A 25,594-nucleotide genomic window follows, 5' to 3' on the forward strand; every position below is an offset into this window, starting at 1 on the left:
GTTTCCTGAATATCTTCATACTTTTCTACTGCTATTCTTCCTTCCTTCCTTCCTTCCTTCATTGCAGGATTTAGGTACTCTGTCATTGTATGGCTGTTATTACCCACATTTTCTCTGTTCTCAGTGCTGATCAATCCCTTGTCAGTGTTTGAAATAAATGCCCTGCTTTGCTTTACACCCTATAGACCAGATTCCCCTTCCCCAAACTCTGAAAATATTCTTACATGATCCATATTCCTTTCCTAATAGATGTCTGGGGTATTTACCAGCTCTCCAGCTTTTGTGGCATATTAAGTTTCCTGCCAATGTTTTTAATTTACATGAAGAAGTCTTACTTCACAATGCAGTGAAAAAGAATAACAAATAAATAATTAAAATAAAACATTTAAGGCAGTTGATTTGGCTGTGATCTCAAGGATGAACCTCTGTAACTTCATAATCAACTTCTTTTCATTTTTTTCATATAATTTTAGCGACCATCTGTTGTCATGCTGTGATTAGCATGAACCCAGTAGAAAACAGTTTGTATTTCTTATTTTTCCAATCTTATTATTTAGCTCCCTGAGTTTACAGAACTAGGTAAAAAACCCAAGATGGCAAAAAGGTCATATTTCTGGCTCTGTGCCAGTACTCTGCAGACATGTAAACATTTTTGAATATTCTGTAGTGTTCAGTGAAATATTCTGTAAATGTTATTCTTGGATTCCAGACTGATTTTTTTAAAGCATCCAGAGCTCTTGAGGGGTCTCAAATAAAATCTAAATGCATAGTGTAATGCTTGTATTTGGTTAGCTTCAGAGAATTGGGTATATTTACCATACTTAACATTTGCAGATTGAAAATCAACATGTCTGTACCGCAGTGTGTAGTCAGAGAATTTATGGTGTCAGGTATTAATTGGAGTGGATTTGGGCTCTTTACCACTCTCTGGGGACTTCAGTACTGAATAGTGCTTTAGAGAGTGTGTGTGTGTGTGTGTGTGTATGCACATAAATAAAGTTACTCTTTAGGGGGACACTAAACTTCATCACCTCAGGAGGCCCCGTACAGTCCTTGGGGCAGGAGACTGAGCTGGCTCTTCCCACTTTTGCCTCCAGTTTGTTCTCTGGCCTTTGAAAATTCCCAACAAGTTTTCTCTACAGTTTTCAACCTAGAAAATGGGGAAAGAATCTCTCATTTGTCTCTGATTTTAACATCTCAGAAGGACAAGGATAGGTTTTTTGTCTTTGTGGTAATACTGATTATAGGACTGCAGGCTGTTGTGTGCTGAGTTGTGTGAGGAGTGCTCAGCAACCTCCCAGACTTTGGGTTTTAGCTGTTTGTAGGCTCAGTCCAAATGTTTGAATATAAGCACTTCTTTATTTTTTCCTTTTTATTTTTTTTAGCAAACAATATTGGTGGTGTGTATTGTTCTGTGCTTGGTATGTGATAGGGCATTATATTAAATTTAGAGAGATATTTTATTTTACAGAGGTCAGCAATGGCATTCTCTTTTATGATCTCTTGGACTTTGATTCCAACTTCAGTTAGGACACCTAGATGGGTTGAAAACTTTCATAAGCAAATTGCTTATGAAAAAACTGTCTTGCAAGGCATGTTCATGAAATTAATCAAATGTTCTATGAAGTACACATAGTCTCCTGCCCTTGGATCAAGTGTGTTTGCACCTGCCAGAAGGAGCTGTTAAAAGTTTAATGATGTTAATTGTAATGATGTGGAATTGCCCACAGTCCCTTTGCTGGGTGAAGTTACCCAGGCAGAAATTCAGTACCAGCAGAGTGACACTGAGGGCTTGAAGGAGACATTGTTCAGCCTGAGCTTGTTTTCAAGTTTTTGATTGTTTTCTCTGGCTGTAAAACTTATCAGATCTTAATACAGGTTGTGCTACAGAAGTTCCTGGAACCAAAATGAGTTATGTTTCAATGCTCTGTGTGTTTATCATCTCGTTTACAGACCACCACTAGTTCATTACTTTTTGTGGCATTTCTTTAACATTTCAGTTGCCATGTATTTTTTTCAGGATAACTTCCACAGGCAGCTGCTGGAAGGATAGCTGGGAGTGCTTTTTTGTCCTCAGTGGACCTTGTTCCCCACTTGGAAATTCAGCTCTGTAATTCTGCAACACCTGTGTAATAAGGTTACACCTGTGTAAATGTGAGGAAATTTGCTGTGGAATAACACTCACCAGACAGCAGAATTTACTTCTTTCACATCTAAATATAGCAAGTGAAGTGAGGAGATGCAGGATTTCAGTTAGCAGGTGCCTCTCTGACTGCAGGATTTAAAGAAAGTGACTCTTGAGCTCACCTGTCAAATTCACAGTGTAGCTGGAGTAAAATCCCTGGAGAAAAAAAACTGATCTCTGGTTTTATACTTGATTGCTTATTGATAACATGTCAAAAATATTTTCTCTAAAGCCAGAATAGATGTCCATGCCAAACATGGAAATATAATATTTTTTGAGTTTTATTTCTAGAAATCTGCAGTTAGGCATGGAAGCAAAAGCACCAAACAAAAAACGGTGTTTCAAAATCAAAATATTAAGTGAAAAGTACAAAACAAATGTAAGTGTAGGTGAGATTTTTTGGTTTTAGTTGTTTCATGATACAGAACTTTGTTTTCAAAGTGGGTATAAAGGAAAGAAGAGATTGAAAACACTTTCATTATTAGTGGGTACAGAATATTACTTCAGTGTGCAGAGATGCTCTTCTCTTGAAGCTTGTCAGCATAATAGCAATGTGAATTCAGTTGTGTTTGAGCTGGTCTCTTTTGAAAACCCACAGTTTCGATGTGCATTCACCATCTTCACCGAGTCTCTCCTTCTTGGACAGGATTTTGGGAAGTGCCCTCGGTTGCGGCTCTTTACTCAGGAGTACATTCTGTCTTTGAATGAGCTGAATGCTGGAATGGAGGTGGTGAAGAAGTTTATTCACAGGTTAGTTACATTTAATTTATGCTATATTTCCAATCCTGTGTCCATGCTATGGTGTGTTATTTCTCCCAACCCTGCTTTACTGGCTGTTAACAGTAGCTGGTGCTTTTTGGTACTGGCAAATAGCAAATAAATCAAGTCCATCAGGCAGTGTTGCTGAAGTCTCTTTTTCAAAGTGTTGGTTTTCAGATAAATGTGGAGTTTTCTGCCTACTTCCACACTGCAAGCAAATGGACTTTGCTGTGTGTATGTTCTTCACATATGTTTAGACTCAAAGCCTCTGCAGAATGATTCAAATTAACTTTCAAGCTCATAATGCTCACTCAAGTGTGAGATTTTGGGAGGACTTTAGGGATACCCCATCAATTAAATTGATGATTCATAAATAGGACCATTGGACTTACAAGGTTAAAAATCTCTCTGTTATGTCCCTTCTGAAGATCCCTTAAGAGTGCCTATCCAGGTCTGTCACCTCATTCTGTCTGACTGGTTTTGCCCACAGAAATCTTCCTCACAATGATATAATCTTGTTTTTTTTCAGCATGCATGGTCCAACAGGACAGTGCCCACATCCCAGGGTCCTGCCAAATCTCGTAGCTGTCTGCTTAGCTGCCATTTATTCCTGTTACGAGGAATTTATCAACAGGTCAGTATGAATTCCCAGCTGACCGTGTTCCTGCCTTCCAAACCCACAACACCGCTAAGCAAGGTCAGCGTGAGATGGGAGTGCTAGAAAACCTGAAAGAAACTGACCCTTCATTCCCTGCTACTCACCAAGGAGTGCTTAGGGAGTGAGGAAAGGCAGGGGTGAGACCTTGACGAAGGGGTTGTGTGTAAATCCCTGTGTATCTGCAGCTTTGAACCTGAGCTGGTTTCACAACACTGTCTCCGTTATTGTGGAAAATCTGATTCCTCACTTGCCGCAAAATAGACGCTGCAGCTCTTGACACATGAGCCAGTTTCCAGTAGACACTGAGGGTTCCCCTCTGTTATGTTTCCTGTTTGTTTATGCCTATCTGACTTTCCTCATGGTAGAGCACGGACAGGGGCTGCTCAGTGTCCAACACAAATTCCAGACACGAGGGCTGCAGACAAATGTCTGGGCATGTACTATAGCCAGATACATACTTGGGCATGGATTCTGTTACAGCTTTGCACGACTTGGACAGAAAAGTTCACCTTTAGACTAAACTGGTCTGTCAATTAGTCCGATGAAAAGCTCAAATCTTTGTCAAATAGGGGCTGCAGAACAGTCCTATTGGAGCATTTTAATGTTTTTGATTTCAGTAATCCAACTGCACAGAAGAAAGCTATCCAGTGGGCTGGGGTGAAAGGCAGTGGGAAATTGCAAAAACTTGTGGCTTCTCAGTGTTGCACTCTCTCTCCCGCTCTCTGCTGGTATGTCTGTCTACTGAAATGATTTGTTTCTTCTTAAAATTCAGTCGGGACAATTCGCCAAGCCTGAAGGAAATTCGGAACGGCTGCCAGCAGCAGTGTGACCGAAAGCCCAATCTCCCCCTCCGCCTTCTTCACACGAGTCCTGACCTGGTCTCTCAGGAGGCCACCTTGACTGAATCCCGTCTCAAACCAGTTATTGTCACTTCCAACGAGATCCACGTGGAAGTGGAGCGCAACAACACAGCCAACCAGAAGATGACGGCCGGCGTTGGGAACGACAGCGAGCCCAACCTCATCGACTGCCTGATGGTCAGCCCCACCTGCAGCACCATGAGCATCGAGCTGAGTGCCCAGGCAGACAGGATCCTGGGCTGCTACGTGGAAATACTCAAGATGCTGTGAGTGACTATTTTGAACAGCTTTTAGAACAATGTCATCTTAACAGTGGGGGGGGCTTTTCCCACAGGCCTGTTGTCTTCAACATCTGTGGCTAGCCAGCACATGGTTATAAATCTTAACTCCAGCTCTGGAGAGTCCAGCCTTTGAAAGAGGCATCTGGCACTGCCAAGATGTTCTAAAAATAGCATTAGGAAGATGAAAATGGAAAGCTTATTTGTACAGTGAGCCTCAGGCATTTTACAGAAGATGGGATGTTGGTGCCAGTGGTTTCTGCTTTTGTTCTTGCCCACCAAAAATAAATTTAAAAAACCCATTTGTCTCCTCCTAGGTACATAGACCTAGAAAAGGCAGGTCTATGCTAGGTTCAGTGTTTGTGCAGTGATAGGCACTGCCCTGATTTTAGCAGGAGTTGGATGTGGTTATTGTTGTTCACTTAGATGTTCTTTCTTCATGTGCTTGTAGAAGTTTTATGGCTTATTCAGATTTGCTTGTATTAAAGTGGGGTCTCTGTCCAGTTGCTTTGGTACAATGGATCTGTATTAGGCCCCAGGTGTTCAAATTGTCACAAAATGGTGGCAAGGTGATTCCTGGCAGTCAAATCTGAATATCTTAAACAGGAATATGAAGGCAAATGTTCTTCAGGAAAAGCTTGGTTTTTTTCTGGATAAATAAGTGAAAAGGAATAACAGAAAAGGGGAGCTGCAGAATGGGAGTGATAGAAGTGCAGTAAAACACCTTTGTTGACTTTGACAGCTGGCTCTGATACTGAGTTGCAGTATGTTTTGTGGCAAACTGTTAAACTTCTACATTAATTCTTTTAAACAGTTTAAAGTTTAATGAAGTTATAGTTGAACTACTTAGAATCCAACGCATGGTGGGTGAAATCTGGACTCTGCTGTAAACCATGAGCATGTGCCTACACTGCAGACAAATGCACATCTGGGGTTACATTCTCAAGGAATAAAATAAAGTCAAAACTGCTGTGATGGAGGATTTTGTGAAGGTTTTGTCCCACATTTTCATTTTTTTTCAAAATACATAGTACAAATTTGCAGCATCATTCTTCCACTCACTGCACAGTTGACTCGCAATTACTTAAGCACTCATTCAAAACTGGAGACAGGACAAGTGAATACCAGATACTGTTCCCATTAGATTCTTGAGCAGGAAGCTGCTGTGAAGGCTAATTTTGTATGTTTTTTTTTCCCTGTGGCCTAGGTTCTTCTACCTTTAAAAATTATTGTATTAAAAAAAGCACAGCATCTGAGTTTGCTTCATCTGGGGGTTTCTAAGTCTCCATGCACCCAGGTGCTACATTAAACACATCGTGTATTTATTCCTGTCCCCTTGACTCTCCCTGTTTTCCATAAACACTGTGCACTCTCCCAGTCCTGATGCTGGTTTGGATGCTGACTCACTAAGCATTGACGGTTTTGGTTTCATCATGCAGCTGACACACACTTATAAACAAATTCACAAACGGGCATGTTCTTCCTCACAGTCTCTCCACTTTTAAACATTGGATATGCCAGGTCCCAATTCCCATTTAATTTGCTACGCAAAGAACTCGTTTCTCTCCATACCTTAAAATAATCCATATTTTGGATGCATTTCCTATCTTTTTAAAAGTCAAGTTGTTCAGCAGCAGCAATGAAAATGGGAAAATGAAATGTTAGAGGTGTTGTAGGTGTGGGGCGGCTCTGGGCCCTTTTTCTGCTTGTACAACCGTTCTGAAAGGTGAAACCCACAGGATGTGCACAGTGTGGGACCAGTGATTGCACAAAACTGGTGCAGCTCTCCTCAGAGTGTCTGCCAGAGCCCGTACCCTGCTTGGGAAATCACAACCTGTGAGAATAAAGGGCAGCTGCTAAGGCAGAGCCGTGGCTGTAGCTCCGCTCATTTGAGTTCCCTTCCATTCTTGTTCATCCCTTGATTTTTTTGATGCCTGAAATGCAGAATCTGCTCCTGATTCTGCCACTGGCTCACTGGGAGGTTTCAGATAATTCACTTTTAAATGCCTCATTTTCCTTATTTGTAAAATACAGGTAAAGATTTTCAATGTTGTTTTTTAAATGCCAAAAACAGTGATGGAAAACCATTCCAGAAGGGCTTGTAGCTATTACCAAAAATACAAGATAATGGTGTTGTGATGTTGATTACTTTCATGCTCTAACTCTTGAACAAAGGGTTTGTGTTGCATGAAATACTATTACTGTACTTTGAAAATCTGAGAATATGAAGAAAGAGAGTTGAAGAACATGCCAGTAGGAAGAAAACATTAATTATAAAACAACTGCTATCCAGGAGCTGAGCTCTCAGCGGGCATCCAGTAAAATAATGTTCTTATTAATAACAGTGGTAAGCCAAACATAAATAAGTTGCTTAGCATTGAGTTTGATTGTTCTTTTAGGTGTCTGACTCAGTATCATCATCAAAACAAGAGAGTCACCAGCGATTATATCTTTTTTACATAATTAACTTAGGGCAGCAGGGAGTAATTTATTTAGGCAAATTTTAATTATTGGAAGTCTAGCAAATAAGAATTCTCAACAGTAGCTTCAATAAAGGACATTTTGTTGTTCACCTAACTCTTAAACAGTGCTTACTTTTTGGGGGAAACACTCACTTCTAGTATTGATGAAGACACTTTTTAGCAATCACTGTAATACTTCACTTTTTGCACAGAAAGCTAAAAGGGCAGTTTAGAAAGTTTGTCTGTGGGGCTCTTACAGCACCTAGGACATCTTTGACCCTTTTTCTAATGTAGTTGAGTAACAAAACACAACTATTGCATACTAAAGGAAAATAGAAAATCATTATTTTTAAAGATGTTTGGCAGATGACCCAAAGTCTGGGCAGATTTTAAAGGAGATGCATTCTCTAGGGTAACACAGTATTTTGGTCCTGCACTCAAAAGTGGGCCAAACTTCTGTGTCAATATTCTGTAACTCATTCTGGACTCTGATAGTGTTAGTGACACCAGCCAATGCCTTCTGAATGTTATGAGTCTTAAACTGGTGTGTAGTAAATGCCCTAAATTAATTGAAAAAATTCTGTTCATCATATTAAATTAGGGGCTCTAAGAACAGCTCAGCATTGCCCAGCTCCTACTTGTTAATGTTTCCATGCATTTGGGAATGTCTTGTACAGCCTTGTGCCTGAGCAGGACAGCCATGGTTAGAGAAGGTTGCATTAGAAGGGGCTGTGTGTCCTCTCCTTGAGCTGGAGAACTTAAAGTTTTCTTTCACCTGAAGGACCCCACTGGTTCCAGAGGGTGAGGAGACACTTAAACTGTCTCTGCAGTGAAATCTGGGTCAACAAATAGTAAGGTCAACTGGTTGTGAGAGCAGACCCCTCTTGGGGAAGCTCTGTTGGTGTTGTATCATAAGCTGTTACCCTTTGTCTGTGTTATTTTTTGTTTCCATGGCTGCCTGTAGTGGCAAGAGTCCGTCCAGATGTCCAGACACTTGTACCCCTCTCAGGGGCCAATGTCACAACCTGTTTTGGGCAACCTTGTGTTGCTGTTTCCTGATGCCAACTGTGAGCAGCAGAGCCCCTTTCTGTTCTCAGCAGTAAGGGCAGAACCTTTCTAGGCTCTTTCAGTGGTGCTAAGTTTTCTTCTTTTGAAAAAGCCAAACAAGCCCATCTCAGAAGAAGGCTGAGCATGAAAAGGCACCTTACTGTTTTGCAGGTAACAGGTTTGTGCCTTGTATTGACAAGGGGTCTGATGAGGCTTTTTCTCAGCCTGCCCTGGCACCCTGAGCTAAACCTCAGGCCATACAATTCAGAGAGTTAAACGTAGAGCCGGGAAAGAAGGGATCAGGTAAATGTCTGGGGGCATGGTCACATTATCTGACAACAGAGGTTACCATGTCAATCTGCTCAGTCTGGAGAACAAGCTGCTTCTAAGTAGTTGCTCTGTCTCTTCATTATCCTCCAAAAAAACAAGGACTTGGGGCTTGCAGTGTCTCAGAGATGAGAGCCACGGCTTTCCAAACACAAGCACCCACTGGAGCTTCCCCTGGCTGCTCTGCATTCCCCAATAGGTCAGTGGCATGCTCTGAATATCCCAAGTGGATTATCCTATATCATGTTTATCGAGGTTGCCCTGGGCTGCTCGTATGTTTTGGATTGTTTGTGCCGCACATGACATGCGGGCAGGTTTTCATTTTGGTGAAAGGTGATCCCGGGGAAGGAAAATGTATTATGTTGGCAGGCCAAGAGCGATGATGGCCCCGAGGCAATGTCACTGCAGTCGGGGATTATTTAATTAATTTGGTTGTTCTGTGCTCTGGCCAGTCCCCTAGGACAGGTTTCAGGGTGAAGGAGGCTGTGTGCAGTGGCAGGTGATGGTTCTGATCTGTCACCGCCTGGCTCTGTGACCACCCCACGATTCCCAGGAACCTGCAGGTCAGGCTGCAGCCTGGCTGCTGTGCTGCCCACCTAGAATTGCAAATCCTGCAAAAATCAGAGCCAGGGAGTCGTCGTCCCCCTCTTCTAAGGCCAGTTCTGGGATTGGAGCTGTGTGATGAGTGTTGAGCCCAGTGCCCTTTGAAGAGCTGGGGAGGGAGTTTGTCACAGGCGGTGTCCCAGGATCTCCCTGTGGCTCTGTGCTCCCTCCTTCTCCTGGCCCAGCCTCTTTGTCTGGCTCATTGCAGTGGTTGTTAACTGCAACCAGAACTAATCCATCTCCCTTTCTTTCCATGCATCAAACACTTCAGTCTTGTGTTGGAGCTTTGAATGGACTGAGAAGGAGAAAAAAAAAAAGAAAAAAGCAACTGTCTGAAATGAAAGAAGAGTGCAGATGAGATGAGCACAGACAGAAGGAAAATGTTTTTGAAAAGGGAATAGGTGGGAGGAGGAGAAACACCGTAGGCTTTTAATAAGTAGTTTAGTTTTATTCTTGTGCTGTGTTTGTTTCATGTTTCCTAGCTCAGATTGAAGGGATTACAGGCTGTGCAGATTTTATGTTCAGGTCCCACTCACACAACCAAATTTTATATATTTCAATAGGAGACGGTTTCCTTCCTTTCTTTCTTTCTTTCTTCCTACTCCTCCTGGGGAAACAGACTGATTTATTTTCACTGCCCTCTCACAGACCTGCCCTGTTCCCCAACTTTGAAAAAAGTCAGAGTGATACTGTCCCATTCTGTCTGCAGTTTCATTCTGTTACAAAACAACTTTTTTGTTACTCTTGCAATTTCCTTTGAAGCTCAGCCATGAAAAATTGATTGGTTCATATTATTAGTAACCACAACTCTCCAGATTGCTCAAGAAGGAACTTCAGTGGTGTAACACTTAGCCTGAGATGTCATAGGAGCTAAGCCTCAAAGTGGGTCTCAGCTTCTAACCTTCTGTTAGAAAAGATTTGTAGGTGCTTTGTCTCGTGTGATGTGAAGAACCATTAGCACCTCTGAAATTTTCTAACTTGGTCTTTTGACTTCTGAGTCTCTCCTGCTCAAAAATCTGCTTTTAGAGTTGTTTGTATCTACCAGTAAAAAATGTGTTGTTTTTAGAATAAAATCAGCTAGGAATTTCTAAAGGGTATGCATATTTAAATAAAATAAAATGTCTGGACTCTGTTCTCACACCTGACAAACGTAGTGAGAGCCAGGCTGTGTGGTGAGACCTGTGGCACTTCTCAGGGCTGCAGCTATACATAGGTTGCATCAGCTCTCTCCTACAGACACCTGGTACTTAAACAAGAGACTTTTAGCTGAACCTGAACACAGAGTTCTGTGTCACCAACCCATTCAACATGTCTATAAGTCAGAAACAATGGATAATCTTGTAGATAGCTTTAATTAATCAAAGCTTTGTTGAAAGAACCCAGAAAGCTCATCTTACAGATGCTGTGTCAAAGATTTCCTTTCCTTATTTCAGTTTATATTACAAGCCCCATCCTCAGGTGTGTCATGATATTCACTTTACACCGACTAAATGGAAAAACAACCCCTGTAATGAAGTCCTGCTTTATGTCTTGCTGTTCTGACACATTAAATAGAGTTGATCATCTTCCCTATTTGTTCAGTGGTTAAGCAGGTGAGGGACTTTTTGTCTCTGGAAAGAACCTTACGAATATGTGATCACAAAGTGCTCTTGCTGCCACTGACTCACACTCACTTTAGGTTTGTGAGACACCCCTTGTCTCAGAGTTGCCCCTAGTTTAGACCTGAGAACAGAATTTTTCATGGAGGAGAAAATTAGGTTCACTGGATTCTAGCACAACTGGAACGGGCACAAGGTTTCTTTTTTGGATTACTGTAACTTCACACGTGTCCTTCTGTTTCTTAGTACACTAAACCTCTGTCAGGTCACAGTGGTCCTCATGGGTTGGTTGCTTGCGTGACATATCACACATTTGTGTGAGCTGAACTCATATTGCTCTTGGGCAAGTGTTATATACTGCAAGTGGTAACTGCTTCCCTGGCTGATTTTTACATCATGATTCTCCATTCAAGTAAAACTTGTCTGCATGTTGCTTCTTAAGAGTACCCTGCTCATGCATTTAAAGTTTCTTTTTCTGTAAACACACCTTTGTGGATTGTCCAACATCATGTGTGTTACTAGTTTATGGGTATTTCTGGTTTATGTGGTTCGAAAGATGGATGTGACTTTTGGAAATGCATCCATCTTCAATTTCTCTGAGCTAGAACTTTCCCTTTGCAAAACTGCATTCTTTTGGAACAGTTCCTGTGCATATGTTGTCTGTCTGTAATGCTATCAGTAGATACTGTCCATTTGAGAACATTACACTTCGTTCCTTCCCAAAGACACACCACACTTTTGTGCCAAGTTTCCAGTAAGCTGCAGCCAATACTCTGGGTTTTAACACTGAAATCCAAAAGGTAGCAGCACTAAGAGGAGGTGGCAGGCTCTTCTACATTGTTTCTAGTCACCCCGCAGTGTTTCAGCCCATGTGAGATTAACTTCTGTCTGTACTCATTGTTCCTAATGGGACTGAGAGCCTAGGTCTGGGCTTTGGTGGGTGGGTTTTGGGTCAGAAATGAATTTAGGGGTAACTTCGTTTTTACAAATGGGCTTATGCCTTATAGCAAAGAAAAATTCCAGTTAAATGTAGAGAAGAGCTCAAAATAGCAGTGGCCTGGTAATTGCTCTACCAGCTTAGATGAAAGTATTACTTAGTGATTAAATGTCAACAGGTTTCATAAACAGCAAATGTCTTTAAGTTGACATAAAGAAGGCCTCTCTGGAGGTCACTGTAAATACCAGATTTATTGTGCCTCAGTGGAGAATGTGCTGAAAATGGAAAGGGAAATGTCACTGTAGATTTTGAGTGTGCTTCAGTAAAACAGAAAGGTTGTTGGTGCCCACAGTAAAAAGCTTTTAACTCCTTGAACTAACTGTTGGCGAACTATACTTAAAACCTGGTAACCTATTAACAAAATGTTCATTTTGCAGGTCAGACTACGATGACTGGAGACCAGCCCTGGCCAGTTTGCTTCAACCTATCCCATTTCCCAAGGAGTGAGTTTGCACTGTCTTAGTATTTACTGGCTTGTTCTTGTTACTGTTTTTATATGGTGAAACATACGTCAAGTAAAAAGGGGTGGTAATGGGAGCTTTGTGCCTCTGGTATTGATTTAGAAACTGAAGTTGATTTTGGCTGATGCAGAGGGATGTGAAGACCTCCCCATGTTCAACTTCCTTCCCCATTTCTCTCAGATGATCCTGAAAAGAAATATGGTTAAGTAGAGACAGGCAGACAGGAAGGGAAGGAAAGCTGGTGAGGAGGAGAGCAAAGTGAGAGATTTAGTGGAGGAGGATGCTTTACTGGCGTCACAGAGACTCCTGTCGTTTGTATTTTGCGTTAAATGAAGAAGTTGCCCTACGGATCAGCCGAGCTCCCTCGGAAACCTATTAATGAGCAGTGGTGTTTATAAAGTGCAGACCTCCATGGACAAAAATTACAACCTGTAATTGTACAATTTGGTGGCTTATCACATCCCCTAATGACCTGATGTCTTGAATCACAGAGGTCTAATCCTCCATGCCAGGTTACCTGGGCTACAGTGAGAGCTTGGAGATAGGTAACAGAGACATCATTACCCAAGTCAAACGTGAGTCTTGGGGGAGCTGTAAACCATACCTTGATGCAAGGCACTTGACAAAATGGCCATTAATTGCTTTAGTGATGAATGATGCTAATTAGCTGTGACCATACCCTAACTGCATTGCAATTAAAGAATACACCTGGCTCTCGGAGGTAGGCAAACCTCTGTTTGTAATTATATAATGGTACTGTAAGTTTTTTACTTTCTTCTGACCCAGAGCTCCCACTGATGTTAGTCAGAGCCTTGTCTAACACATTCAAGAAAAGCTACAAGATTTGTTCCAAGCAATTTTTCCCCCTAGGTTAATAAAAGAGGCTTTAGCTGATTTTTTTTAAACTTTTTTTTTTTTTGTCTTATGTGCTGCTGTTGCTTAGCAAGTCCTTTTATTATCTGGAAAGAACTGAAAAGTGCTTGTTTGGTTTTTTGGGCTTTTTTCCCCCCCTTCTCTCCTTTCTCTCAGATGCTCATACTCTTTTGTTTTCTGTTTTAAATTTCAGGGCTCTCGCACATGAGAAATTCACAAAGTAAGTTTCTGGGGCTCCTTTGTTTTATTGAATAAATGCTTGTACTAGTCAATAATAGCAATGATGCATTATTCAGTATTGTGTCTCTAATGGCTTTTATCTGTGAAGGGCTGTAGGCATGTTCTGTTAGCAATAAAAAGTTCTCTTTGTGATTTATTGTGCTAGCCAGGAGCCCAAGGACTAAAGCCACTGAGTGCTGATAGAATTTACAAAGGAGTTTGTCAATGCACGTCTCTGAAACATTTTCTAGGCTATTGTGAACAGATACTGTCCTTGGTAATCACTTCTAGGCATCATATTTCCCTCCTGCAGAAGTTTAACTGGTTTCTCTCTAAAATACATTAATATATATATGATTTTAGGTGTTACTCAAAAGAAATGTGATGCTTGTGCAAATAGTGCAACCAGCAACTGCTGATTCTTATCCTCCTTACGCTTATTTTTTTCAGGGAGCTGAAATATGTGATTCAGAGATTTGCAGAAGACCCGAGGCAAGAAGTGAGTTTGTTGGCAATTTACACAGAGTACTAGTTTGGAGGGATTGCAGCTGCACTTGTTCAGATTTCTCCTTAAGTTTGTTCCAAAACACAGCGTGGATTTACCCTGCCTAAGTCTCTTAAGGAGTAGTGGCCACTCAGAGTGGTTTATGTGTAAGGTTTATGTGTTGTCACCTCCTTGTCTGGCATCAGTTGGTGTCCTTGTTCTGCAGTAAACTGCAACCAGCAAGATTTTCCCCCTCTCTCTCAGAGCTTTTCATCTTCCATACAAAAATAAGAGGGAAGCAAAATCCATGGATCCACGCAGCTTACAAAATAACAGGTTTTATGTAGCTGTGTTTCAGCTAGGTTGTGTGCAAATGACCGTAATTCTCATGAATTGGCAGCAGAAAGGGGTGGGAGGTGTGTTACTGGGGTGAGAGTGTCGCTGCAGCCTCAGAGCTGCACTCAGAGCCTGCTCAGCATCATCAGCTTTGGCTGAGTCAGAGGGAACCTCTCATCCACAGTTATTCTTTCTTTTGGCATCAAAGCCAAAAAAGCTCCCTCAAACTGTGGGTGAAGCTGTATCATCACTGCCCAGAATCCTCATTTTTATGGGTTTAGCTCTTGTGAGCAGTAGTTACCCTTGTCAGAAGAGACCTTCTTGTCCTAGAATGGCACCAGGATTTCATCTGCCACTAGCATTCTGTGCCCAAAGGAAAGAATTTACCTCCCACACACAAACACACCTCAAAAATTGAAATGGAACATCTGTTTCTTCAAGTGAAGGAAAAAAAAGAAAAGAAAAAAGAGCTTAATTATGACTTCTCTATTAAATTGTGGGACTAAATATAGTAATATCTTCAGTGGGCCAAATTTAGACTAATGGTTGCTCACTGGTGCCAGTTTTCCAATGCAGCTTCTGTGTTATATATCCCTTATTTTGTGTTATGTCGAGTATTCCCTGTGGATTTCCTTCACCCCGACTCTGGTCAAATTTTGTTAGAGCAGGAGTAATAAGAATTGTTAATGATTGGAATGAGCAAGCTATCAGCCACCACATTTGGTATGCAGATCACATCAGATGTATAGACACACATGCTGGGAGGACAGGGGGAAAATGACAGAAGCTGAGAAATTTGTGGGGGTTTTTTGTTTGGTTTTCTGGTGGTGGTTTTTTTTCCAAGTGAAAGGAGCTGTTCTAGATTTGAGCCATTTTGTGTTTGATTTGTATAAAGAGAATGAAAAGGGCCATGCAATAAGGGAGGATGCAGCTTCCCTCTTGGTTATACTGAAAAAATGGATTCTGGGAGTGGAGACTGGCCTGCAGCTCTGCAGATTGGAATATTGACCATGAAATTTCCAGCAGTCCCTGGTTATGCAGTTACTTTTGGCCCGGTGTGGGAGATGCTGGTGGTTATTGGCAGGAACTGTAACCTTCCCAATGTGTTCACTTCTTGGCAGGTCCACTCGTGTTTGCTGAGTGTGAGGGCTGGCAAAGACGGCTGGTTCCAGCTCTACAGCCCTGGGGGAGTGGCCTGTGACGATGATGGAGAGCTCTTTGCCAGTATGGTACGTGTCTGCAGTGATGGAGTTCAGAAACTTCTTTGCAGTAACTAATACTAGTTGGTAGTAATAAGATTTACTTGTTTTTGTCCAGAAATAAATTATCAAAATCATGTTTTTGTTAACCATGAGTGTTCACCAGAAAATCCAGATCTTTCTGCCACCAAATCCATCAACCTCCCTTGCAGTCACAGTTTGGTTAGCACGTTACTGTTTTCTTTTTGAACCTTGGCATGTTTTCTCACTGGTAGTGTAATACACAAACCATGCTTGTGCATATGTATGTATTTCTGTATTTATAAATATCTGTCTTTGTATAAAAAAATCTCTCAGGGAACATGAAATACTGGGAGACTGTTCTGTACATCCACACCTATAGTTTACATTTATAGGCTACCCTGGAATTTAAAACCAACAGTTACATTGGCTTAATCAAAGGATGGATGGATGGATAGGTCTAAAAAGGTGTTATCAGTGTCTCTGCCCAATTACACTGTTGTGAAGAGGTGTAATTAGAAACCAGCATTCCATTTCCAGCAGTTATTTCTTTTGTAACTCTGAGAAGGGCTAGATAGAAAATAGCAGGTTTTAATCAGTGATGTGATTTAAGCACTGTCTTCCTGTGCTGCCTGTGTCAAGTCACATAGGTCTCTGTATTAATTCTCCATGTACCAAGTAAGATGGAAATTATATTACTGCCTTTCCCTGGTGAGGGGGAAAACATTTGTTGAAGTTGGCTTTGGTTACATAGTGAAGTGACTTTCTACACTTTGTGCATCTCCCACAATCTCCCACATGCTGAACATTTTGGGACATAAAGAACATAGATGTCTGTCTGTACCCTTAAATTCAGATGGATCAGATACCTCTGAAACTGAAAATGGAAGAAGAGTGTTTACAAAAGCTTTCACCCCTCTTCACTGTTCATCTGTCTTTTATCTTTGAAAAAAAAATTTCTCCAGAACTATATCATTTCTCCTGAGAGATGTTGTGGTTCAAGATATTTATGAGCATCAGGAGAGGGTGTGCATGAGAAAGCACAATGCTAACACACATTAATATGCAGTACTCTGTGCCCTTTGCAAGGATGTTGATAAATACTTAAAGAGCTGCTAACGACTAACCATAAAGTTGGAAAAACACCCTGTTCTGAGATGCACCTAATGTTACTCTACTGTCAGTGTCAGTATTTTCCATTGCTCAAGAAAACCTCTAAAAAAACTTAATGAAAACTGCATGAAATTAAATTCCTTTTGGCTTGGAGGTTCACATTTTTAAAGCATCCACCTGAGCTGATGGATGCTTAAGGAAAAAAGGATTTTCTGTTTTTCTAAAGAGCTTGCTGGTAATGAAGCCATGCTTCACATAGAATTGACCTCATCGTGGCATAGTTGTGATATTTTCAGCAGTATTGAACATAGTGCAGGCAGTGCCATGAGCCACAGGGGCCACAGAAAGTATTTACAAGGTTATTGTAGAGTAGTGCTGATGTTGAGTCCATATAATGGAGCTCTTCCTGCCTAGGCTGTTGGAAAATGCAAATTCTTACATAGTGCTCTGCAGCAAATGGTGAATCAGCCATCTGGGCTATGAAATAAGACTTTCTTCTAGGAACCCAGACTTCCCTGCATTTAGTCTCTAAGGCTTTTACATTGGAAATAATGTGACCAACTTCTTTTCTGAGAAGAGACATATTTGACTTGTACAAGTGGCTTTGCATTTCTGCCATAGGCGTTACTATGTGATATCACACGGTGCTTTCTGGAGATTGCAGAGAGTCTGCAGAACAGTTTTGTCAGTTCAAGGACTCAAAGGAGTGTCCCTCAGGGGATGTTCTCAGCCGTTCTTTCCTTTAAGGGAAAACTGAGCAAAAGAGAAAGCAGTACAATGGCCCAAGAGCATGAAAATCCATGAAGTCATCTCTGACTTAGTGCTCAGGACTGCCAGATTTTCTTAAAGCAGTCCTTCCTTCCCCAGTCAGGTCCTGTTCATCCTGAACATCCTGAACAGGTGATTTTGTCTGTCACCACCCCTTAACCAAGGCCAGCAGATTGCCAGCAGCACTGCCTTTTACCTAGGCAGCCAGCCCACACAGCCCCTGCTCCCCAGCTGGCATTTCCAGAGAAACCAAAGCGCAAACAGGTGCAAAAGCAAAATCCCCGGTAGTTCCCCTGGGGCTGGGTTCATCAGGTTACTGGGAATGGGGGCAATTGCACAGCTGCTCTGATGTTTCCTGGGGAACTTCTATCAAGCTGTCAGCTGGGTGCCTTTATGGACAAAAACTTCCCACTTCCTCAGATCTCACTGGGCATCACCTTCTTCAAAAAGTCACTTCCATTCAGCAGAAAAGCTGTTGAGACACTGCAACCCTAACTGTAAAGAGAGCCTTCATTCCTTTAAGTTTATTGCAAAGACTTAACACTTTTTGACTGCTTAACAATATCCCTTCCAGAGGTATATGTGTTTCTTAGGTCTGCACCCCTAATTTTACCTCTGATTCTTGAATAGGTTCATATTTTAATGGGATCCTGTTATAAAACAAAGAAGTTCCTGCTTTCACTGGCTGAAAATAAATTGGGACCTTGCATGCTGCTGGCTTTGAGGGGTAACCAGACGATGGTAGAGGTAAGCCCTAAAATCATAGATCATAGAAGTTTATGAGCAGTGTTCAGGTTCACACTGCCTTTCCCAGAACTGGCTCTAGCAGGGGTCTGGTTTGTGTTATGGGTGGTTGTGTTTCTCTGAATTAAGGGGAACAGAGTATTGTTGTTCTGTAGATATGAGTGTGAATTAAATGAAAGGTGGGTGCATGAATTTTTGGAGGTAGAGATTGTTTGCTGTAATGCAGCTGGAGAGGTTAGGATGGGAAGTAAATGGCCATGGTGGTGTAGGCTGTGGTGAGAGATCACAATTCACAACCACAAGGCTTTTCCATGATGAAATGCCTGATTCTTGTCTTGCCACCTGTAAAATGAGCAGTGTACAGGAAGTGCCTTTATAAAACCTTATTTGCTTGCATTAATACACAATTTTATGTTTATGATTTGTTATTTTTGTTGTGCTAATAGTTTATATGTATTTTTCTGGGTTTCTTAAGATAAATTTCTTGATAAATGTCATTATCAGCAGAAAGAGAGTGGATAAATAGATGGAAAGAATTACAGTTTTTCAATGACTGAGATCTGTGCATGCTAATTTAATCCAGTAAATAAAGGAGCATGCTGCATGCATTTGAATATAATGTTGATGGATTTTTTTTTTTCTTCATTAAAAATAATTGAAATTGTGAAGGGAATAAAAGCTTTGCATTTTAATTGCAATGGCATGATACATAGCTGAAAAGGAAAGGCAGCTTGTGTCCCAAATCTGTTTGACCTACTGGAATCATCCCTTGGGATCTGACTTGCTCCTGGCAGTCCCTTCCCCAGGGTGAGTTGGGTGTGTTCCCAGTGAGGTGGGGGATGTCCTGGCCACAGCAGTGAGCTCTCAGCATCCTCTCTTGGAGCCTCTCTGCCCTTTACCCAGTCTCATGGACTTGGTACCCCTCACACGTGTTCTGCTTGCACAGAAACCCCAGCGCTTAGGGGTGGGAAATCCAGTCCTCAAGGAGCTGCTTGGCTCTGCTGGTGTGCAGTGCCCAGCCTGTGGACCTGGGAAATACTGGATCAATTGGAGCTGTCCTGGGGAGCACTGTGCTATGGAGCCATCTCCCAGGTCTGATGCAAATAATTGCACCTCTCAGTCAGAAGGAGTGAGCATTAATGGGAGGCAGGATAGACACGCTGGCTTTTGGAGATTGCACTTCATTCCTTACAAATAAAAAATTATTTTTGTGTGTTGGAAGGGCCATAAATATTGCTATGATATCCTCTATTCTAACCTCCATAATGCATGCTCAAAAAACTTACCCAGGAATTTAAACCACCATGCCCAGTGCAATTAGGATATTTGAAAGAAATGGAATGAAAACCCTGCACTGACCACTCTCCTTTCTTTCTGCTGCTAGATTTTGTGTTTGATGCTGGAATACAACATCATTGACAATAATGACACCCAGCTCCAGATCATCTCCACCCTGGAAAGCACAGACGTGGGAAAGAGAATGTATGAACAGCTGTGTGAGAGGCAGAGGGAGTTAAAGGAGCTGGTATGTCACCCTGCACATATTGCCATAGCACGTTGGGCTCTGTGCTCTCCACAAATGGAGGTACAAAAGAAAGACAAGCAGGGTGTGAAATTCCCTGTTAACAACAGGATGGGAGCAGACCTCAAAGGATTTTACTGTGAATATATATATACTGTGTGATATTTACTGATGTGACTAATCCCATACTATGTTTATGAATGATACTCAATAACCTGCTTAGGATCCGTGTGAAGGAATAAAGGTGAAACCCTGCTGTCTCAAGATCTTACAAGTCAGCTTGTCAAATTCTGCCACCTTTTGACATATGAGTAGCAAATGGTTCTGGTGCTGGCCAGCATTTCTGAATGCTCTGGCATTTACAGCATTTCACTGAGATGGTCTTTAGATCTAGTTCTCAGAGCTAGAGCCTATAGAAAAAGAATTTTCCAGAATGTAAAGAGAGGACCTACAGATTTAAAATGGACCTGCTCACATCAGCACTTTTTCACCTATGCAAACATACCCACCAACTTCCTCTTCCAGATTTATATTTGTCTTTAACCCCTGCTCCCAGCCTGAAAAGTAGATGCTTTTTTTGAAGTCAGGCAAATGATTTTATCAGCTGTGCCATCCTAACCCCTTTGCTCACTTTGCCCAGCATTTAAAAGCCGTTTCCTTTAAAGTGAAAGTAGCCAAATGCTGGCAGGCTGAAGCAGACAAATGGCATGAAGACCCACTTAGCTGTGGTTAGTCAGTGTCCCCTGGGGAGCCACAGGCACACTCAGTGCAGGGAAAACAGGGATGATGTGGAAGGGCTGGCAGGAAGCTTTGAAATGGGAGCAGGGTTTGCTTGCTGTACTTCAGTGAGTCTGAAATGTAGAATGGCAGCTTGTTTGACCAAAATATCTTCTCTTTTACAGCAAAGAAAAGGTGGCCCCACAAGGTTAACACTGCCATCCAAGTCCACAGTAAGTTAATCTTGTCAATAGAAAAACAAGCTTTGTCTTTCCATATTTAAACCCTTGATTTATGTTTGCCATGTGGCACAGTGGTTTTGGGCAGTTGAGTGGGGAGCCATTCCACTTGCTCTGTCAACACAAGTGGAGTTTACACAACTAAGGGCACATTTCTGCTCTTGGGTCTGTGCAGCAGTTTCCAACACCAGCAGCAGGCTGTCACATTTACAGTGCTGCTCAGGTTTGGAATGGCAGCTCTGGGGACAGAGTTTTGGGTTACAAAGGCAAACTTCACAATGTCCAGTTCTGGATTTTAGTCATGGAAGTCTCAAAGAGACCCAGCACTATTGCATTGAAGCCTGGTTCAAACCCAGACTAACTTCACTGAGGCCAGGTAACGGTGCTGAGCTGGGACCTGGACCTTATGGTTAAATCTTCACGATGTTTAAAGACCCATCCTCAGCATTTGCTCTGACACTGAAGCCTTTGTGTCTCATAAGGATCCACACGCAAAGGACATTTTTGTCCTAATGTTTGGGCAAATTTTTCCCAGGGTGTGTGAAGCAATGCTGCCACAAGAGCCCAGCTGCTTGCCAAACAAACAGAAACTGCTCTGTGTGGTTCTCTGTTACTGTAAACAAGTGGAGCAGTTGTGCAACTCGCTCTGGTTACCAGTATCGGTGACACCACACGCTTCCAGGCTGGGCATCCACAGTCTCTTCCCAATCTCCTGTCTGCTTTCAGGATGCAGACCTGGCACGCCTGCTAAGCTCGGGATCTTTTGGGAATCTGGAAAACCTCAGCCTGGCCTTTACCAATGTGACAAGTGCTTGTGCTGAGCACCTCATCAAACTGCCTTCGCTCAAGCAGCTGAACCTGTGGTCAACTCAGGTAAGTGCTCTGCAGCCTGAGACTCAGAGCAGGAACCGGTGCTGACTAATTCCGAAATTCCACACTACGTCAGCACAGGAAGAGTGTGTGAAGAGGCTTGGCTTAGATAACTTTGTCTGTCCTCCTGCTATTTTTACAGGGCCTTCCTGTAGTTTAGCTCACCTTGGCAGCTGATTTTTTTTATCTTCACCCCTTTTTTTCCTCACACTTTTATTTTTGTTTTATTTTTAATTACAAAAGCATTGCTGCTATCTTGGGTTTAATGCTCCAGTTGGGCATGGCTGCTACTTTGTACTGAGTAGAGCCTGTGCTGCTGTTCATCTGGGAAATGCTTCTGCTTTTACCCAGTTAGGATGAAAAAATGATGCTGTGCGTCTCAAATGGTCAAGCAAAACACAGAGTCTGTGCAGTTTAAGCAGTGAATTGCTTGAAAGCTAATCAACCCAACAGCAACAAAAAGAAACTCAGATAATGAATAAGTAGAAGGAAATTAAAATGAGAATGCGATCATTTTGTAAGCAAAAAAAAGACCCAAGTTAACTGAACTAATTATTCCACTGTTGATTGAAGGAACTTCAGTTTTCGAAAATTAAATTTTTCTTCTATATTTCTCTGCTGGTTTTGCTCTCTGAGATCCTTCCTCATTTTCTGTTAGTACCTATTTGTAGTGTTCTCTGAAAATATGATCATTATCAGTGCAACCACAAAAAGCAACATTTTTTTAACCAAAATGTCATGTAAATATTTCATTTTGTTTTCCTAACTACTTTGTATCCCAGAAATACTCCCTTTTTTGTATGAGGAATATGAAGCAGAAACTGATTGCTCTCTTGTTTTAAGGCTGTTTGTATCTCCTTCAGATTTGTCTTAACAATGTAACTTTTGCATTTGAAAAACTTTGATGCTTTTTGTTCAAAATGAGTTTGATTTCACTGAACAAAGAGCCTGCTTTTTGTGTAGGGTTTCTTTTTATTAAAAAGGGAAAAAAAGGGTTTAGATTCCATTTCATTTTGCGATATCCTGGTTTCCATTAATCTAGAATTTAGAAACAGCAGAAACCAAGTGGGTCAATAGAACAATTACCAATCAATAGTGCATTGTTCTTGAGACCAAAATAGCTAATTAATACCACTTGCACTGTGCTTGTTTTGTGTGATGTGGTTGGGAGCTGGCTGAGGCTGCCATAACCAGCGTGTATAGTCTGGGTGGGAGCCCGCTTGTACAAAGTCCAGGCTTCAAAGGCACCAGTCTAATTAAGTGATGGCCTGTGGTTAAGTGCACACAAGTCTCTTAATTTCTCTGTTCCCTGCCCTGCAAAGCAGGGATAAAACTATTTGCTTTCCCTGCTGTCACTGGCGGTGGGAGCGTGGCTTTGAGGGCTCGGTCAGAGCCCGTTTCCACGGCCGTGTTTGCACTGAGGTTCTGACCCAGCTCTGCTTGTGCCCCACAGTTCGGCGACGCGGGGCTGCGGCTCCTGTCCGAGCACCTCACCATGCTGCAAGTGCTCAACCTGTGCGAGACCCCGGTCACGGACGCCGGGCTGCTGGCACTGAGCTGTGAGTGACAGAGCGGGGCTGTGGGGGACACTCGTGTGGCTTCTGAGGAACTGCTGTGGGCTCGGGCTGGGGATGGATCTCTCAGGGCTACAGCGCTGCTTCTGTGGGGGTTTAGGACAGGCTGCGTGTTTGGGTTTAATCTTCCCTCCTCCCTGCCCGGTGCTGCAGCTCTCCTGCCGTGGGATGGTGACCTGAGCCTGATGGCACTGGGTGGCCTCGTGTGGGCTTTGTCCTCCTGAGCCGTACTCTAGATCTTGCCTCTGGCTTCACTGATGGCACCTGTCCCCATCTCACATGCTGACCTGTTGCCCAGGGGCTTCCCAGATTTCTTCCTATGGTATCCCCTCTGTGTGGGACCTGCCTTTGTGGTGCAGGAGGGGAGGATTGCAAAGCCATCTGGCAGCTTCTCAGTCAGTTCAGCAACTGTGTGCAGCAGGTTCCATACCCCTTCTGGCATTTTTTGTTCCTTTGTTTTTGGGGAGGTGAAACTCTCCCTGTTCTTAGTTTAAGCAAGGCAAAGCAGAGCGAGGCATCCAGGGTTCCCTGAGCACTGAGAGCTGCTCGACGTGCTGGAATGAAACTCCCTCCTGCACCCAGCAGTGCATTACAAACCTCACTGCTGGGTTTGGAGGGCTACTTTAATAGGCCTGATCCTATGCAGACGTGCCAGACAGGCCAGTAGTTATGGCTCATCTTAGGAAACTATTCTGCTAAGTACTGGAGCCTAAAATGGGAATGGGGGGAGGAGAGGGAGGACTGCCAGATCAGCATGGCCCCTGCAAGCACCACACAGAGCACTGAGAACGGGCACTATTCAGAATAATGTGCAGGAAACTGATTATGAGAAGTTGAGTGAACTCCTTTGAAGTCAGCAGTCTTAAGCATGTGCTTAATGGCCCTTCCTAAATAGGGACTTTTTCCTGGATGAGGGCCCAAACAGCTGTTTATCCATTTGTATTTCTATATTTTATGCTATTCAGCTTTTTCCTGGGAGGGCTGCATAGTCATGTCTTGTTTATGCTTTGGCCTGCTGTAAGCATGATATTTTAAGAAAATGCAGCATGATCATAAATATCTGTGTGTTTTCTCTTTTAGCCATGAAGAGTCTGTGTAGTTTAAATATGAACAGCACCAAACTTTCAGCAGATACCTACGAAGATCTCAAGGTATTTGTGAATTGCATCCTCTAAAGATGAGATGTAGCGAGAGCATGGTGGTGATGCCGAGAGCAGGGAGAGCACTGACCCTGTGGAGTGGGTAGCATGAAAGTTATCTGGAGAGGCTGAAGTGGATTCTTTTGTGGATATAATAACTGAAAGCAGCATTGTGAGGGTTGCTGGCTTTGATGAACCCAGGAAACATTTAATATGCTGAATGGAGAAGTATGAGATAGAATCAGCAGTTCAGTCTTTTTGTCTGTGCTATCAACAGTAAAGGCTTTATCAGTAAAAGTTTCATAAATAGAAGCATATTGATTGTTTCTGATGAGGATACAGAGACAAGTACACCATATTCTGTACTGTTAACAGGACCAAACATAACTTGGGTGAACAGTATAATGAAGCTTTGATTTGGAATGCAAAGGCAGAACTGAAAGCATCGAGGAAGATGAAAATTTATCTTGACATCTGTAGGACTGGAATTGGGCTCTGAGCAGAAACATCTGCACAGATGTCCAGTTCTGAAATTTAACATGTAATGTCTGGTTTTACTGTGAGTTTATAACCACTTATGCAAAATGATGTAAAGAACCAGGATGTAGCCCCAGGTGGTTTCAAAGCTTGCCTGAGATGTGTTGACTTTCATGACTTTGCGTGGACTTTGCCTTCACTCTGGTGGTGTGTGAGTCGCATTTCCCAAATTCTTACCTTAGAGACCCAAAGACCCAAGATGAAACTTGACATTTGCTTGTCTTGGATGTTGAAACAGATTGGGCCACGTTTACTTAAAAGGTCACAACCTTGGGTTGAGTTTGGAACTTGAAGCAAGTCCTGTAACTGCTCTGCTTTCAAAATTCACTGTAAAGATCTATCTTTGGTCCTGGCTGTGGAGCCAGGACTCCCCCAGGGACTCAGCTGCAATGCTGCTTGCATGAAGTTTTCAAGATCAAGTTTTAAAAACTTGTGTCACAATTGTATATGCAAAGAAGTCCTTGGAATTAACAGCTGGCTTGCAGATGGGTTCACACAATGGAGCTTGTATCAGGCCCCAGGCATTTACAGACAATCAAGGTCAATGCTGTATTTGGCCCAGGGCTCTGAAATCGCATCTATTGAAAGACTCCCTCGTCCCACCCCTGCTTCTGAGCCCCTTTGCCACTCACTTCGTACTGAAACTCACATTTTCCTAACTGGTTCCCTCTGCTCTGGCATGACATTAATAGTCCTTAGCAGCCACACAAGAAAGTGACTTGCCAGGGCAAACAGCAAAACTGCCTGTGAGCAAAGTCCTGATGATTGCAGAGAATTCAAAAAGCTGAGAAAACAGGCAGGCATCGCTTTTTCTCCCTTTCCCCTCTTCCATTGAGATTTATCTTGGTGGCCATTTTTTTAGGGCTCTGTGTGTGTTCAAAGGTAGTAGTTTCTCTCCCTGGGGCACATGGTTGTAGGTTTGTTAAGAAAAGCTCAGACTTCAAAGAACATATTTTTTGATACAAATCTTTCTTTCTTCTCCCATTGGTCTGCAAGAGCATTTG

At 42.4% G+C, this 25,594-nt stretch overlaps 1 protein-coding gene across 2 annotated transcripts in view; it reads left to right on the top strand.

Annotated features, from left to right (window-relative positions):
* The window catches only part of CMIP (c-Maf inducing protein), a 131,617-nt gene that overhangs the window by 102,709 nt on the left and 3,314 nt on the right, over positions 1-25,594 (top strand). For both annotated transcript variants that reach the window (XM_058846104.1, XM_058846105.1), the window contains exons 8-20: positions 2,832-2,935; positions 3,474-3,578; positions 4,375-4,728; positions 12,152-12,217; positions 13,302-13,328; positions 13,778-13,826; positions 15,269-15,376; positions 17,879-17,995; positions 19,377-19,517; positions 20,417-20,464; positions 21,197-21,343; positions 22,794-22,899; positions 23,995-24,065. In XM_058846104.1, the coding sequence (XP_058702087.1) occupies positions 2,832-2,935; positions 3,474-3,578; positions 4,375-4,728; positions 12,152-12,217; positions 13,302-13,328; positions 13,778-13,826; positions 15,269-15,376; positions 17,879-17,995; positions 19,377-19,517; positions 20,417-20,464; positions 21,197-21,343; positions 22,794-22,899; positions 23,995-24,065 (1,443 nt within the window). The remainder of the gene's footprint in view (positions 1-2,831; positions 2,936-3,473; positions 3,579-4,374; positions 4,729-12,151; positions 12,218-13,301; positions 13,329-13,777; positions 13,827-15,268; positions 15,377-17,878; positions 17,996-19,376; positions 19,518-20,416; positions 20,465-21,196; positions 21,344-22,793; positions 22,900-23,994; positions 24,066-25,594) is intronic.

This window comes from Poecile atricapillus, chromosome 10, assembly GCF_030490865.1.
Source record: "Poecile atricapillus isolate bPoeAtr1 chromosome 10, bPoeAtr1.hap1, whole genome shotgun sequence".
Classification (NCBI taxonomy): Eukaryota; Metazoa; Chordata; class Aves; order Passeriformes; family Paridae; genus Poecile; species Poecile atricapillus.